Genomic DNA, 15312 nt, shown 5'->3' on the forward strand with positions numbered 1-15312 from the left:
CATTGCATTATGGGTGCGTGCACGCATTGCATTATGGGTGCGTGCACGCATTGCATTATGGGTGCGTGCATGCATTGCATTATGGGTGTGTGCACATGCTTTCTGCACACGACCACAAAAAGATTAGCCATCACTGTGGTATAGTGTAGAAGTGATTTACCGTTGCTTTCGCCCATAAAGTATTAAATTATACCTTAATTATACCTTTCTACTGTCACTAACTTGAACATTCACCTCCATCAGATTCCTAAGTAGGCATCTACTCTACCTGGGTGGCTGGGATAACTTTCCCCCTTGGGTCTCTCTGCTGTGGGTATGTATTTTTGTTGTGTGTTTGTGGCTTTGAGTCATACTTTGTTTTGTTTTTTTGACTCGTGGCATCTGCCTGAGTCCCTGCAGTATTCTTGGCAAGATTTCGCAAGTAGTTTGTCCAATTTTTTTTTAAGTCTATGAAAGAGTGACTGGCCCAGTTGTTTGTGGAGATGTTTGTCGCAAAGGTGCTTTTTTTTTTCCTTCAAAAGGCAACTGGACTGTTTTTTTCCCTCAAGGAAGGAGGGGGAGGGAGGAGGAGGAGGAGGGAGGAGAGAGGAGGAGATAAAGGAGAAGGAAAAAGGAAGAAGGAGGAGGAGGAGCGAGGAGGAGAGAGAAGGGAGGAGGAGGAGGAGGAGGAGGAGGAGGAGGAGGAGGAGGAGGAGGAGGAGGAGGAGGAGGAGGAGGAGGGAGGAGAGAGGAGGAGATAAAGGAGAAGGAAAAAGGAAGAAGGAGGAGGAGGAGCGAGGAGGAGGGAGGAGGAGGAGGAGGAGGGAGGAGAGAGGAGGAGATAAAGGAGAAGGAAAAAGGAAGAAGGAGGAGGAGCGAGGAGGAGGGAGAAGGGAGGAGGAGGAGGAGGAGGAGGGAGGAGAGAGGAGGAGATAAAGGAGAAGGAAAAAGGAAGAAGGAGGAGGAGCGAGGAGGAGGGAGAAGGGAGGAGGAGGAGGAGGGAGGAGAGAGGAGGAGATAAAGGAGAAGGAAAAAAGGAAGACGGAGGAGGGAGGAGGAGGAGGAGGAGGAGGAGGAGGAGGAGGAGGAGAAGAAGAAGAAGAAGAAGAAGAAGAAGAAGAAGAAGAAGAAGAAGAAGAAGAAGAAGAAGAAGAAGAAGAAGAAGAAGAAGAAGAAGAAGAAACAACAGCATTTTGCTTCTCATCCAAGAAGCTTCATCCGTTCTGATGGTGTTGGTGGTAGGGGGGAATGGAAAGATAAGTACTGACAGTTATGATGGATGGGGGAGGGTGGGAGTGGAAGGATAGGTTCTGCAAAGACATATACTCTTTCCATCATCCCCACCATTCTATCAGTATCAATCCTTCCAGTGGTGGGATTCAGCCAATTCGCACCACTTCGAGAGAATCAGTTGTGAACTTTCTGAGCAGTTTGGTGAACTGGTTATTGGAAGAAATCATTAGGGCAGAGAACCGGTTGTTAAATTATTTGAATCCCACCCCCATCAGAACCAATGAAGCTTCTTGAGTGAGAAGCGAAACATTTTCTACTTCTTCCTCCTCAAGGAAAAAACAGTCCAGTAGCCTTTTGAAGAAGGAAAAAAAGCACATTTGAGATGACTGGCCTAAGGTGAGCCAGCTGACTTCATAACCAAGGCAGGACTAAAACTCATGGTCCCCTAGTTTCTAGGCTGAAGCCTTAACCAACTCTTCTTGTACGCTTCCAAAAGTCTTTTGCTCATCCCTCATAAAAATGCCTCATCACGGCAATGATGAAGCAACTGTGCAGGCCTTGAGGGAACAACACAGATTTACTCATGGTTTATTCAGCACACCCAATTTTCTGGATCTTCACCCAACACACTGAAACACAAACTGATAAAAATAAGCTAGGTTTGAGCAATATGCCAGGTTAACAAATTTGCGTAGCCAACTTGGGGTTGACTGCTTGAACAGTAGTCACTTACTGTATTTTTTGGACTATAAGACACCCCTAAATTTACAGGAGAAAAACAAGAAAACAATAATTTTTGGCCTCTGCGAATCGCGTTTTCGCCCTCCCAGGCCCCCAGAAGCACTCTGCAGGCCAACAACGGGTGTGTTATTGGTGAAAACTGGCCCGTTTTGGGTGAAAACAGGATGTGCGGAACACTGCAGAGTGCTTCTGGTGGCCGGGGAGAGCAAAAACGCGATGCACGCAAAGTTCGGGAGGCCAAAAACACCTGTATTCGGTCTATAAGATGCACCTACATTTTCACCCACTTTTAGGGGAGGGAAAGGTGCGTCTTATACTCCACAAATTATGGTAAGTTCACACACTGTCATTTCATTTAAACATAATTTTGGGCCCTAGCCACATTTTTTTCACTCGTTCTAAGCCAGGGGTGTCAAACTCGATTTCATTGAGGGCCGCATCAGGGTTGTGTTTGATCTCGGGGGGTGGACGCATGGCGTGGCTGACTGGGTGGGCGTGGTCAGCTCAATGTCACTCATGTCGGCGGCACCTGTGGTGGCCCAGGCAGGGCTAGGAGGATTCTCCTGCAGCCCTCTGCCAGCGAAAATGGAGCCCCGGAGGGGACGTGTGCAGCCCTCCGGACATCCATTTTCTCTGGCACAGTCACTGCAGGCCAGTCCTTCTCTGTTTCGAGAGTGGCCCCGTGGGCCAGATCTAAGCACCATACGGGCCAGATCCGGCCCCCAGGCCTTGAGTTTGACACCCACCCACCTCGTTCTAAGCAAACTACAATGTCCAGTTCATACATACTAATCCATGCAATATACAAGAAAACCCTGATGTGGCTTAATGAAGTGCGTGAGCGTAGATAACATGATGCTAATTCAAGAATTCCAAACTGATTGGCATATAATTCTAGGCCTCCATAGGTGATCTTATCAAGCTAGAACCTATCTACATTATGAATTAACATTATATGCAAAGTAGGCAGTGGAAGACAAGTTCCTTCCAGACCTGGAAGGATCTCCTGGTAGATTGCCATTCAATAAGGAAAAAGTTGCTGGAGGTGTTAAGTATGCAAAGCACTCCTGGCTTCCATCATCAGAGAGATTCTTGGGTTTGCATTTCTTGTTAGAGCTGCATAATGCATTGGGTTTGATTCCAGAAAGATGCCTCAGCGCTTGCAGCATCTGTCTGCACATCCTCAAAGCTGCTGTGTCTTTTTTTCTTGGATTGCAGAGTCAGTGATGACAATCGTACAGTCCTGAGAAAAGATGCGGCTACTTTAAAGAGTGGTGGTTATGCATTTACCGTATTTTTCGGCGTATAAGAAGCACTGGAGTATAAGACGCACCAAGATTTTGAAGAGGCATTTTTTAAAAAAAAAAGTTTCTGCCCTCTGCAGAACTCCCCAAAGTGGCCCATGTTTTCACAAAAACGAGCCCGTTTTTTGTCAAAAACAGGGCATGCATAGCCTTTAGGAGGCTTATAGAGTTCTCCTGGAGGCTGGGGCTGAGGGCAAAAACAAGCAAAAAAACGGCCCATTTTTCACTCATTTTTGCCCTCCCCAGCCCCCAGGAGCATTCTGGAAGCCTCCTAAAGGCTATGCAGGGCCATTTTTGCAAAGGGGGCAGGGTTTCGGGAGGAAAACACGCTGTATTCAGTGTATAAGACTCACCCAGATTTTCACCCTCTTTTTTGAGGGAAAAAGGTGCATCTTATACTCTGAAAAATATGGTACTTGTGCATGCTCTGAGATATTTTTTAAGATCCTGCCCCCTTACTGAATGATCTGAATTCCGGCAGAATGGAAAAAGGAGTCTTGAGTTGATATTCTATCTGCAAGGAAGGTTTGAAAGGAAAAAAATGTTGTAGAACGGATCTTCCCAAGAAAGGGAGAGAAGTGCAGTGTGGAAAAGGAGAATCTATGCCAGGGGTGTCCAAACTTGGGAACTTTAAGACTTGTGGACTTCAACTCCCAGAATTCCCCAGCCAGCATGGGAGTTGAAGTCCACAAGTCTTAAAGTTCCCAAGTTTGGACACCCCTGATCTATGCAAATGAATGAAATTAGTGGTGGGTTAGGATGGAAGCAATGCGTAATTACTAGGGGAGCCACAAAGGATGTGAGAGCCAACATCCTCTTAATCCTCTCTTGCCTGACAGGCTGAGCAAGTTAAAACTTGGGCAGCCGCTTGTCAAACTGTCACCCCACAATCTGATGTGTCCAAGAGACTCAACATCAGCACTTGGCACCCAGCTTCGCACACACCTTCCATGGACTCCTCCTTTAATTAAAGTTTGCCTCTCGGGTGCAACCACCATGATTATTCCGCTGGATTTCTTGGCTTTGTTCATCTCCTGAAGCACGCCTGATTGCAGCCTTGCTGTAAGCGTTGCAGGAAATGTATGTGGCAGATGAGTGAATGGATTTGGAGCACTGCTAATGCATTATTAATGCTCAGATGGCCAGCGAGAAAAGAGGAAGCTCCCCAGAGCATCCTTTGCCTGGAGCCCCTTCCAGACTAGAGGTAACCCTGAACGGAATGGACAACTCATTGCAGCCAAATTGCCACGGTCAACTCGCCACAGGGAAGCTCACCGCGGGACAATTCAACAATTCAACTTAATTATTTATAATAATTAAAAGTTATTTTATTTTTTGAGGTCCCTGTTTCATTTTGTCCCTCCTTTGGCCTCCTTTTTTTCATGAGCCTATTCTACTATTTCTTCGATGTTATCTCTTGTCCGGCAATGTGTTGTCCTGGGTATACCACTGAATATAAGTGGTCCTCAACTTAGAGGGATGCGGTGACTCAGTGGCTAAGATGCTGAGCTTGTCAGCAGTTCGGGGGTTCAAATCCCTAGCGCCGCATAATGGAGTGAGCTCCCGTTACTTGTCCCAGCTTCTGCCAACCTAGCAGTTTGAAAACATGTAAAAATGCAAGTAGAACAAAAGGAACCACCTTTGGTGGGAAGGTAACAGTGTTCTATGCGCCTTTAACATTTAGTCATGCCGGCCACCTGACCACGGAGACGTCTTCGGAGATCGCTGGCTCTTCAGCTTTGAAACGGAGATGAGCACTGCCCCCTAGAGTCGGGAATGACTAGCAAATACAGGAAGTCCTCCACTAATGACCACAACGGAGCCCAAATTTTGTCACTAAGTGAGACATTTGTTAAGTGAAATTTGGCCCATTTTACAACTTTTCTTGCACTTCTTGATAAGTGAATCACTGCATTTCATTTTTTGCGCACCGAACCGGCAGTAATGCCGGTAGCAACCCACCCCTGATGTATGCGCATTAGGGGAGGAGGACGAGGACAAGGAATTGACTCGGGAAGCAAGGCACTCATGGATGCTGAATAGCCCCTCCCTGGCTGGGGAATAAATAGAAGGAAAGGGGAGTGGTGGTCATAGGAGACAACAGTTCGGATTTCTGAAGATTTGGCTCATCGTGTTTCCTGACTGCTTGCCAGAAGTTAATTTGCAGCTTTGCGGCTTGGAGTTCACAGCCTGGCAATTATCGCAAGGAACATAAGGTCATTACTGCCATTAACTCTTCGAAGGACTATTGCCTGGACTTTTCGGTGTGTGAATGCCATTAATTCACAGGAGATAAATAAAGAGGTTTCTTGCTTCTGCTAAGGCTGGGTCAGAACAACCATTTCCACCTTCGACTGATTGTACAGTTGTCATCTCAGAAGAATTTAAGAAGAAACACAGCCCAGGATTAGCTGACCTTTTGTACACCCCTCTCAAATAGGAAACAGCGGTGATGGGTATAGATAAAAAAGACAAGCGTTAATCCCCTTAAATAAAATAATTGCTGTGATTGAAAAAACAATGCTGTGGATCCTGCTTACAATTCTGAGAAAGATTATGATCAGGCTAACGAGCAGCGTCTGATTATAAATCTCCCCCCTTGTGCTTCTTTTATCTTTAAATTGAACTGGGCAAGTTTTTTAAAAATTGTTTTCCGTTATAAAGTAGGCCAGATCGCCTTAGGAAAAGGGCCCAACAACCTGGCCAGAACATTAAGTAGGAGCATTCCTATTACAAAGAGAAAGAGGGTGCTAAGAGGTGTTTTTGTTTTGCTTTGCTTTTACTTGTTTTGTTTCTCTTGCAATTATCTCCCCTTATGCATATATTTATACGCACACTGGCACACGTGCAGTATCTGATCATCTAATAGGCAAGCGTAGCAACAATCTTCAAGAACAAGAGCGTAGGAAACAATTCCTGCAAACAATTATATGCGCACTTAAAAAGCAGCAAGAGAGAAATATGCAATGAATGGAATGGAATGGATCAGTAAAATAAGTTGCCCTAAGGCTGTTTAGTTCCTCTATTTTGGTATTCTTTTGAATGGACCAGCAACAGTTTTGCAAGATTTTAGCCTTACTTCCACCTGGGATATGCTGGGAAATTCTGCCTACAAAGTTTGTAGGGTAGCCACTTAGTTTGCTCGTTGTCCTCAGAACAATCTGATCCAGGGGTGTCAAACTCAATGCGTGGGGGCTGGATTCGGCCCATGGGGTGCTTAGATCTGGCCCACAGGGCTGCCCTGGAAACAATGAAGGCCTGGTCCGCAGTGCCTCTGCCAGTGAAAACGGAGCTTGCAAGGGTTGTCAGCAGCCCTCCTGAGCTTTGTTTTCACTGGCAGAGAGTTGCAGGAGGCTGTCGCAGCTGAAAACAGAGCTCGCAAGGACAGCAGGTGTCCCTCCCGAGCTCTGTTTTCTCTGGCAGAGGGTGGGAGGAAGCCATCTGAGGTCAAAACAGAGTTCAGGAGCCCTTTCTCACTGGCAGAGCGCTTGAGCCACCACTGGCGCCCCCGACACCAGTGATGTTGAGCTGGCCATGCCCACCCGGGCTACACCCATCCCGGTCCTCTGAGGTCAAACATAGCCTTCATGTAGCCCTCAATGAAATTGAGTTTGACACCCCTGATCTGATCCCTTCTCTTTCAATCCAAGAAAGATCTGCAACCTCTTGATAAGTTGCACGGGAGGGTTTGGGTGCTAGCTGCAAAGCTGCACGGACCTTTCAAAACTCTTGGTGGACAATGAACAAGCAGCAAGGTGTGGTCTCCAAAGAGATTAAGATGCCGGGGATTGTTATGTTTTTGTGGGACGTTCTGTCCCTGATGACCAGAACGCTTTCTTCTCTGTTTGTTCAAGAGGTGGCTCGAGATGAATGAGATTGGCCTCAGTAACCTGCCCTTAGCCACCAGCCGGATGAGGGCAGCGTGGAAACGTGGAAGAGCTGGTGCTCTGTGGTTGATATCTGCCCTTTCTACCTTTGCAGATGTGGTGGTTGTGGAGATGAGCAACAGCTTGTGTCAGCCTTCGCTTTTCTATCACCTGGGAGTACGTGAGAGTTTCAGTATGACCAACAATATTCTCCTTTGCTGTTATACCGATCTTCCAGAATTGCAAGCTCTCCGTGTGAGTATGGTCATCGTGCAATTCCAATAAAGGGGGATATAAGTATTCACAGGGTTTATTTGCACAGTCCTTGATGCTCTCTGAGCTTGGTTGTTTGCTTAGAGACGTTTCGTTACCCAACTAAGTAACAGCATCAGTGCTACGATCATGTATCAGTGCTATCCATAGCACTTGATGATGTTACCTAGTTGGGTAATGAAACCTCTGCAAGCAAACAACCAAGCTCAGAGAGCACCAAGAACTCCACAGTGCAATTTGTTAGGGGGCACATTTTTGGAGATTCAGCCCTACGGAGAAGTTCAGGCTACGTTGCTTTGAATCAACTGTTTCTAAGGCAGAAGGAAGCAGGTATCAAACTCCTGGTATCTACTTATCAAGGAACCGAAGCACCAGACCCCCTATCATTGTTCTTAAAGATTTTTTATGAGATAAAAAGCAAGTACAAATTAATATAAAACAGGGTGGGTTCTTGCCGGCATTACTACTGGTTCGGGGCCCGAAAAATTTTGCACACGTGTGCATTTGCCCCTAAAAAGGTCTGCGCATGCGCACAACATTTAAAAGGGAGGGAAATTACATTTTTTCAATGAAGATTGTTCTGCGTATGTGCAGAACAGAAAATCAAGATGAGGATAAAACCGGTACAGTCATGTGTCTGGCCGAGTTACTATCTTCTCAGCTGAACCAGTCCGAACCGGTAGGAACCCACTTCTGATAGAAAGTAAGAAAAAGAAAAGAATAAGGAAGAATTAAAAGAAAAAGCTAAACGTGCAAGAGAGTGGGGAAAATAAAAAAGAAATAGTGTCAGAGTATTTGTAGCTTGACTACTATTAGGAGACAACCCAGGAGCAAAGCACAGAGACTTAGACAATTAACAGTGGTTTATATACAAGACAATACAGAAACATACGTGGTAGCAAATACCTGACAAGCAATCAATCTTCTTCTTAACACTACACGGAGAACTTAGCAATGGATACCGGATACAAGGAGAGAGATACAGGGAGAGAGATGCCCCCCCCTCGGGGTGCCCTTTATATAGACACCTCTTAAAGTGGTAAAGACTTATGTGGACCCCTTCATGGTCTTCAAGTGGATATACCAATGCTGATTCATCTTCATTGCATCAGCCTTACATTTCATCAGCTTTACAGTTGCATCAGCCTTACATCGGCTGGCCAGCTTTAAATCATCATTACCCTGACAAATAGAAAAGAAAGAAAAAAAGACACAAAGTAGCTTCTGCCCTTCTTTACGGCAGTTATAAATACATTTATAAATTTACCCCTTTATTTGTGTCACTTACTTTATAGTTACCACATAACTCACGTCTATCTGGCTGTGTAATCATCAAAACCACACATCATCAGTTTAGTTTTTGTTCTGTTTCATGCAAAAACACTAAGAAGGGATTTCCAGTAAGCAATAAACGTAGATATTATCTTTTCTCTGAACAAAGAAGTCGATTTGACTATTTTAGGAAGTTCCATCTTCATGAACAACCATTCCTCCATTGTGGGTGATGTCAGATCTATCCATCTTTGTGCATACAATAATCTTGCTGAAGTTGTCACGTACAAAAATTAAGTCCCCTAACTTTTTCTAACTGGTTGTCTAGCAGTCCCCAAAACCAATAATCTGGTCTTAATCTTTTACCCGTGTTATCCATCAATTCTATTTGATCTTCTGTTTACAAATTGTTTGGTTAACATCTTCCTCTTCCATTTATCCATCTTAAAGCCTACTCATATATTTTAAAAAAAATGCAGGATGCACGATGGCTTCGTGGCTAAAGATGCTGAGCTTGTCAGCTGGAAAGCTTTGACAGCCTGGGTTTGAGACTCAAGTGATGGGGTGAGCTCCTTTTACTTGCTTCAGCTCCTGCCCACCTAGCAGTTCAAAAGCATGCAAATGCGAGAAGATAAATAGGTACCACTTCAGTGGGAAGGTAACTGTTTTGTGTGCCTCGGCATATAGTCATTCTCACCACCTGATCATGGAACTGTCTTTGGAAATGCTGACTCCTTCAGTTAAGAAACGGAGCTAAGCATCACCCCCTAGAATCAGACATGACTGGACAGGGGTAATCTTTACTTTTACCTTTATATCAAATTATTTTAATTTGCCCATTAATGTTTCAATTCCCTTTAAAGGATCTTCCAGAACAAATACCAAGTGATCTACAAAAGCTCTTAACTTGTAACTCTTTTTAAAATCTTTATTCTAACAATCCTCTCATCTTGTTTTAAGTATTCAATATTTCAAGAACCAAAATAAACAAAAGAGAGGGTAATGGGAGCCCTGTCTTATTTATTTTTGTATCACTCATGGATTTATTAGCTTTCCATTAAAAATTATGTGTGCTGTCTGTGAAGCATAAATGGATCTGTTCTCTTCAAAATTCGCATCTTCCAAAACCTTGAACAGGAAATCCCAATTTAACTTGTCAAAGGCCTTTTCTTCTTTTTTTTCAAAAACATCGCTTCACATTCTCCAAAACATCCAACACATTTCTAAAATTGTCCTTTTGTTCTTGCAAAACTATTTTCAGTCCACCAGTTTCTGATGAGGATTTATGTTGTGTTTTCCACATTTCTAAAATAAATTTGAACTAGAGATTCACCCCAAAGATGCTTTTTCAAAAAGGCAACTGGACTTTGTTTTTCCTTGAAGACGTTTTGCTTCTCATCCAAGAAGATACTTCGATGCGAAGCAAAATGCCCTTAAGGAAAAACATCTCTGGGACAACTGTGACCTGGATAACTGAGAATCTCCCTAGACATGTAAAGTTTTGTCATTTTGACATATCTGTAGGAGGAAGGCCGAACTAGAAATGTGAATTGTTTTTCTTGTAAGACTGCCTAAGGGGTGAGAGAAATTCCATTTCCTTTTTCCAAGAATGTCTACAAGGATTCACAATCAGAGTGTTTAGCACACCTGTCTCCCTCCATCTTCAGGTAGCATATTTAATAGCAGGACTGGGGCAGGGAGGGGAATATTGCCTTCCTGTCTCAAGTGGGGCTTTTAAAGTGGTTTCTCAACATATTTCCATAGAGGGAAGGGACATAGGTATTCTAAGAATATAGGACACTGCTTTCTACTGAGTCATGCTCTTGGAAGGTCAATGTTAACCCCACCCACGTGCAGTGGCTTTCAATATTTCAGCAACCTCTTCCCAACACACCTTAATGGGCTGATGTCTATGGAGATTCTCAGTCATCCATATCATGGTTGCCCCAAAGGTGCTTTTTCAAGAGGCAACTGGACTTTCTGGTTTTTCTTTGAAGACGTTTCGCTTCTCATCCAAGAAGCTTCTTCAACTCTGGCTGGATGGTGGGGAATGGAAGGATTTATACTCCTTGCAGACAGCTGGTCATTTGCATCCTTTTAGCAAGTTGTTAGATCTCAATTTCAACTCCCCAAATTTATCAGCTACTCTTTTGTACACCACACAGTGTTGCTTTGGGTGAAATGGGCAGCTGTATAAATTAGATGAATAAATGTCATCATTCATTTCCTGATTTCTTTCCCCAAATGATTTTTCTGGAAGGTTCTGATGAATCTTAGTAGGGAGACTCACCTTCCTTGTGGATGCAGGAGATTTAATCTAGTTTTAACTCTGCATGTCCTAAAGCAGTGGTCACCAACTGGTGGTCCGTGAAAATTTTTAGGTGGTCGGAGAAAAATTAATTGCATTTTTTATATTGCACTAAATACTATTTATCTTTTTTAAAAATTCATATTAGTGGTCCACAGGATTTAAAATTATAAATTTAGTGGTCCCTGAGATCCGAAAGTTTGGTGACCCCTGTCCTAAAGGGTATACAGGTAGTCCTCAGCTTACGACCATAATTAAGCCCGGAATTCAAGTTGCTAAGTGAGACACTTGTTCAGGCCCTTTATATAACCTTTCTTGCCACAGCGGTTAGTGAATCATTGCCGTTCTTCAGTTAGTAACCCAGTTGTTAAGTGAATCCGGTTTTCCCATTGAATTTGTTGCTAGAAGGTTGAAAAGTTGATCATGTGATCCTGGGGCACGGCAACCATCATAAATGTGAGTCAATTGCCAAGCAGCTGGTTTTTGATCACATGACCATGGGGATGCTGCAATGGTTTTAAGTGTGAAAAAGGGTCATAAGTCAAGAGACGTTTTGCTTTTCAATCCAAGAAGCTTCTTCAGCTCTGATTGGATGGTGGGGAAATGGAAGGATTTCTACTCCTTGCAGACTGCTGGTCATTTGCATCCTTTTAGCACATTGTTAGCATGGGAGAACAAACCCATCAGGGCTATTCATTCAGCAGTCCATCTGCATTTAAAAGACAAAAGGCACGCCTTCTGAAGACAGCAAAGTCCACATTGTGGACGGAGAGGACCACTGGGGCCATCTATGTCAAAATTGAACACTGCTCTCTCAACAGAGAGGGAGGGTTACAACATCCTTTATCGTCAGTCTACAACGCAGTTCAACACAGTCCTTTTAACAGTTCCAAGAAGGCCCCATACCATCACCAACATAACAACTGGCAGTGATTCGTGCAACAACTGTGGCAAGAAAGGTTGTAAAATGGGGCAAGGCTCACTTAACATTAGCAACATCCATTTCGGCCACCATTGCAGTCGTAAGTCGAGGACTACCTGCATTGACTCCGTTGCTGCTGTCATGTGTTGTTATCTTTTGTGCTAGACCAGCGCATCCTGTGGCTGCAACGTTTCCATGCAATTACAAATTGCAGCTTGGTGTGATGTTATCTGCGTCTTTTATTGTCCCCACTTCTTTTAATTAGAAAGAATTGCACACACACACATACCCACACCCCACGCACAGACAGTGTCATAACTCGGAATCAGAAGCACAAATAGATTCTGTTGCACGCAAGGACATGTGAAAATCCTCAGAGCAAGTTTGCAATATATATTGTATATATATTGCTGGGGGCCGCTCTTTGGTTGCTGCTGACCAATTTTCAGCTCGGTATGGTTAATAATTGATTGGATCCACACTAAGGCCAAACCACTGAAATTAGTGAAGCTGAAACAAATCAGGACCGAATCTGCTTCCATTGATTTCTATCAGCTGGCTTTCGGTATGAGTAATCCCAGGTTGAACACTATACTACCAATCTATTGCTGTTTAAAATTGACATATGGGATACAGATCGGTTGGCTAGTGTTTGCGTTTAAACAGCCGTGTGCCTCTTTAAATAGATAAAAAGAACCATTCATTGACCAAGACGTCATTAAATATCAGATCCTCTCCTCCACCCAGGGCTGTAATAAGTTATTTTTCCAAGATAAACTCCACAGGATGAAAATTCTGCCCTTTGTGAAGAATAACAGCAACTGCTGTGCAATACTTTGGGAAGAATTCCAAAAAGAACGGTTGGATTATTTCCAAGCATTCTGAAGGATCTATTCTTAATTATGCCTAATATGTTGAAGGTAAAGGTTCCCCTCGCACATGCACGCTAGTTGTTCCCGACTCTAGGGGGCAGTGCTCATCTCCGTTATAAAGCCAAAGAGCCAGCGCTCTCTCCGAAGACATCTCCGTGGTCATGTGGCCGGCATGATTAAATGCCAAAGGCGCACAGAACGCTGTTTCCTTCCCCCCAAAGATGGTTCCTATTTTTCTACTTGCATTTTTTACGTGCTTTTGAACTGCTAGGTTGGCAGAAGCTGGGACAAGTCATGGGAGCTCGCTCCGTTACGCTGCGCTAGGGATTCAAACCGCCAAACTGCCGATCTTTCTGATCGACAAGCTCAGCGTCTTAGCCACTGAGCCACCGCGTCCCCTAATATGTTATCTAGTGCTAAATACAGGTAGCCCTCAACTGAACAACAGTTCATTTAGATACCATTCCAAGTTACAACAGGATGAAAAAAGTGACTTATGACAATTTTTCACACTTACGACCATTTGCAGCCTCCTTGTGGTCATGTGATGAAAAATTGGATGCTTGGCAATTGCCTCTTATTTATGACGGTTGCAGTGCCCCGGGGTCATGCGATCCCCATTTGCAACCTTTGGACAAGCGAAATCAATGGGGAAGCCGGATTCACTTAACAACCAGGTTACTATTATGACAACTGCAATGATTCACTTAACGGCTGTGGCAAGGAAGGTCATAAAACGAGGCTGAACAAATGTCTCACTTAGCAACATAAATTCTGGGCTCAATTATGGTCATAAGTCAAGAACTACCTGTATACACCTTAGGACATGCAGGTTTAAAACTAGATTAAATCTTTTGCATTCACAAGGAAGGTGTGTCTTCCTATTAAGATTCATCAGAAGCTCCCAGAAAAATAATTTGGGCAAATAAATCAGGAAATTAATCATGACATTTATCCGTCTAACTAATTTACCGTATTTTTCGGACTATAAGATGCACCGGAGTATAAGATGCACCAAGATTTTGAAGAGGAAAACAAGGAAAAATAGTTTTTGCCCTCCCCAGGACTACTCTGCATGACTCCCAAACTCTGCGCATCCAATTTTTGCAAAAGAAATTTGTGGGGTGAGGTTTCAGGAGGCCGTATTCGGTGTATAAGACTCACCGACATTTCCACTCTCTTTTATGGGGGACAAAAGGGTGTCCAATACTCTGAAAAGTACGGTATATAGCTGCCCATTTCGCCAAAAGCAACTCTATGCGATGTACAAAACAGTAGCTGATAAATTTGGGAAATTGGCTTTGAGATTTCTTAAAGTTGTCCAGATTGAAAAACTCTACCCTTCAAGCAAAGATTTGAAAATCGAACCTTCCAGATGTTGACAGGTGACAATCCAATTCCTCTCTCTGTATATTTATTGAAATTGATGTCCACCACATCGGGGAGGGGTGGGCGTTAGGTTAAGAAAGGATGATATGCAATGACTCTTTAATTGTTCTAAGGCTGATCTAGTTCTATGGTCCTTGAAAGCTGTGGTTTGTAGCTTTTGTTCTTTCAGCTTTCTGTAGCTGGATTTGCATAACAGATTTCCCCCTTGCTTAACTCTGCCTCGTTTTATTTTCTAGATTGGATGATTTGGTTGACCATATATTAGCTATGCAGATTCTGTTGACACAAAGGCCTAGGCTCCAGTGCGGCTGTTTGGTTTATGGGTTCAGCAAGTTGTGAGAATACAGCTACTTCAAGCTTTGGACCTTTTGGTTTAAATAACAGTAGCACTTATATAGCGTACAGTGCTTTACAGCCCTCTCTAAGCAGTTTTACAGAGTCAGCCTCTTGCCCCCAATAATCTGGGCCCTCCTTTTACCCACCTCGGAAGGATGGAAGGCTGAGTCAACCTTGAGCCTGGTGGGATTTGAACTGCCAAATTGCAGGCAGCTGGCAGTCAGCAGAAGTAGCCTGCAGTACTGCACTCTAACCACTGCGCCATCACGGCTCTAAATGCATGAAAAAGGCTAGGTTTGGTTAACTGCAGAGTACTCTGCCCAATAAAATAGCCATTGCTTCCCTTCCTTCTTAGTCAGGATACACTTTTCTTATTTAGGTGTTATATTATACCTCCAGTTTGGCTAAGTTATTTTTAAAAAATGAGCATCCTGCACTTGTAAACTGTTGGTCAGAGGAATCAATTTCCGTAAAGGGTCCTTAGTATAATAGGTTTACAGCTGCTGAAATCATCTCTTCTACACAACATTTACCTTCGGGCATATTTTGCAATGAGCAACTTCCTGATATGTTTTCCTGTTTTTCTTTTTGCCCAGGATGTGATCTTTCAGAAGAATTCGGTAAGTCTAGCTTATCTGTTATTCATGATATTGTTTCTATTTTCTGTTTTTGGGATTGCTTATTCAAAAGGTTGACTCTCCTTCTCCTTCTCTCCTACTACTCCTATTCCTATTCCTACTATCTGGGTAAAATGGATATAACAGCCAATGGTCTGTTGTGGATCAGCTTTCAAATACAGACACCTGGAGTTCAGGGA

At 43.6% G+C, this 15312-nt stretch overlaps 1 protein-coding gene across 2 annotated transcripts in view; it reads left to right on the top strand.

Moving 5' to 3' along the window:
* Positions 1–15312, top strand: part of MAP3K6 (mitogen-activated protein kinase kinase kinase 6) — a 70279-nt gene that overhangs the window by 4363 nt on the left and 50604 nt on the right. For both annotated transcript variants that reach the window (XM_081961915.1, XM_081961916.1), the window contains exons 2-3: positions 7239–7378; positions 15092–15115. In XM_081961915.1, the coding sequence (XP_081818041.1) occupies positions 7239–7378; positions 15092–15115 (164 nt within the window). The remainder of the gene's footprint in view (positions 1–7238; positions 7379–15091; positions 15116–15312) is intronic.

Source organism: Natrix helvetica (genome assembly GCF_964273705.1).
Source record: "Natrix helvetica genome assembly, chromosome: 9".
In the NCBI taxonomy this organism is placed as follows: domain Eukaryota; kingdom Metazoa; phylum Chordata; class Lepidosauria; order Squamata; family Natricidae; genus Natrix; species Natrix helvetica.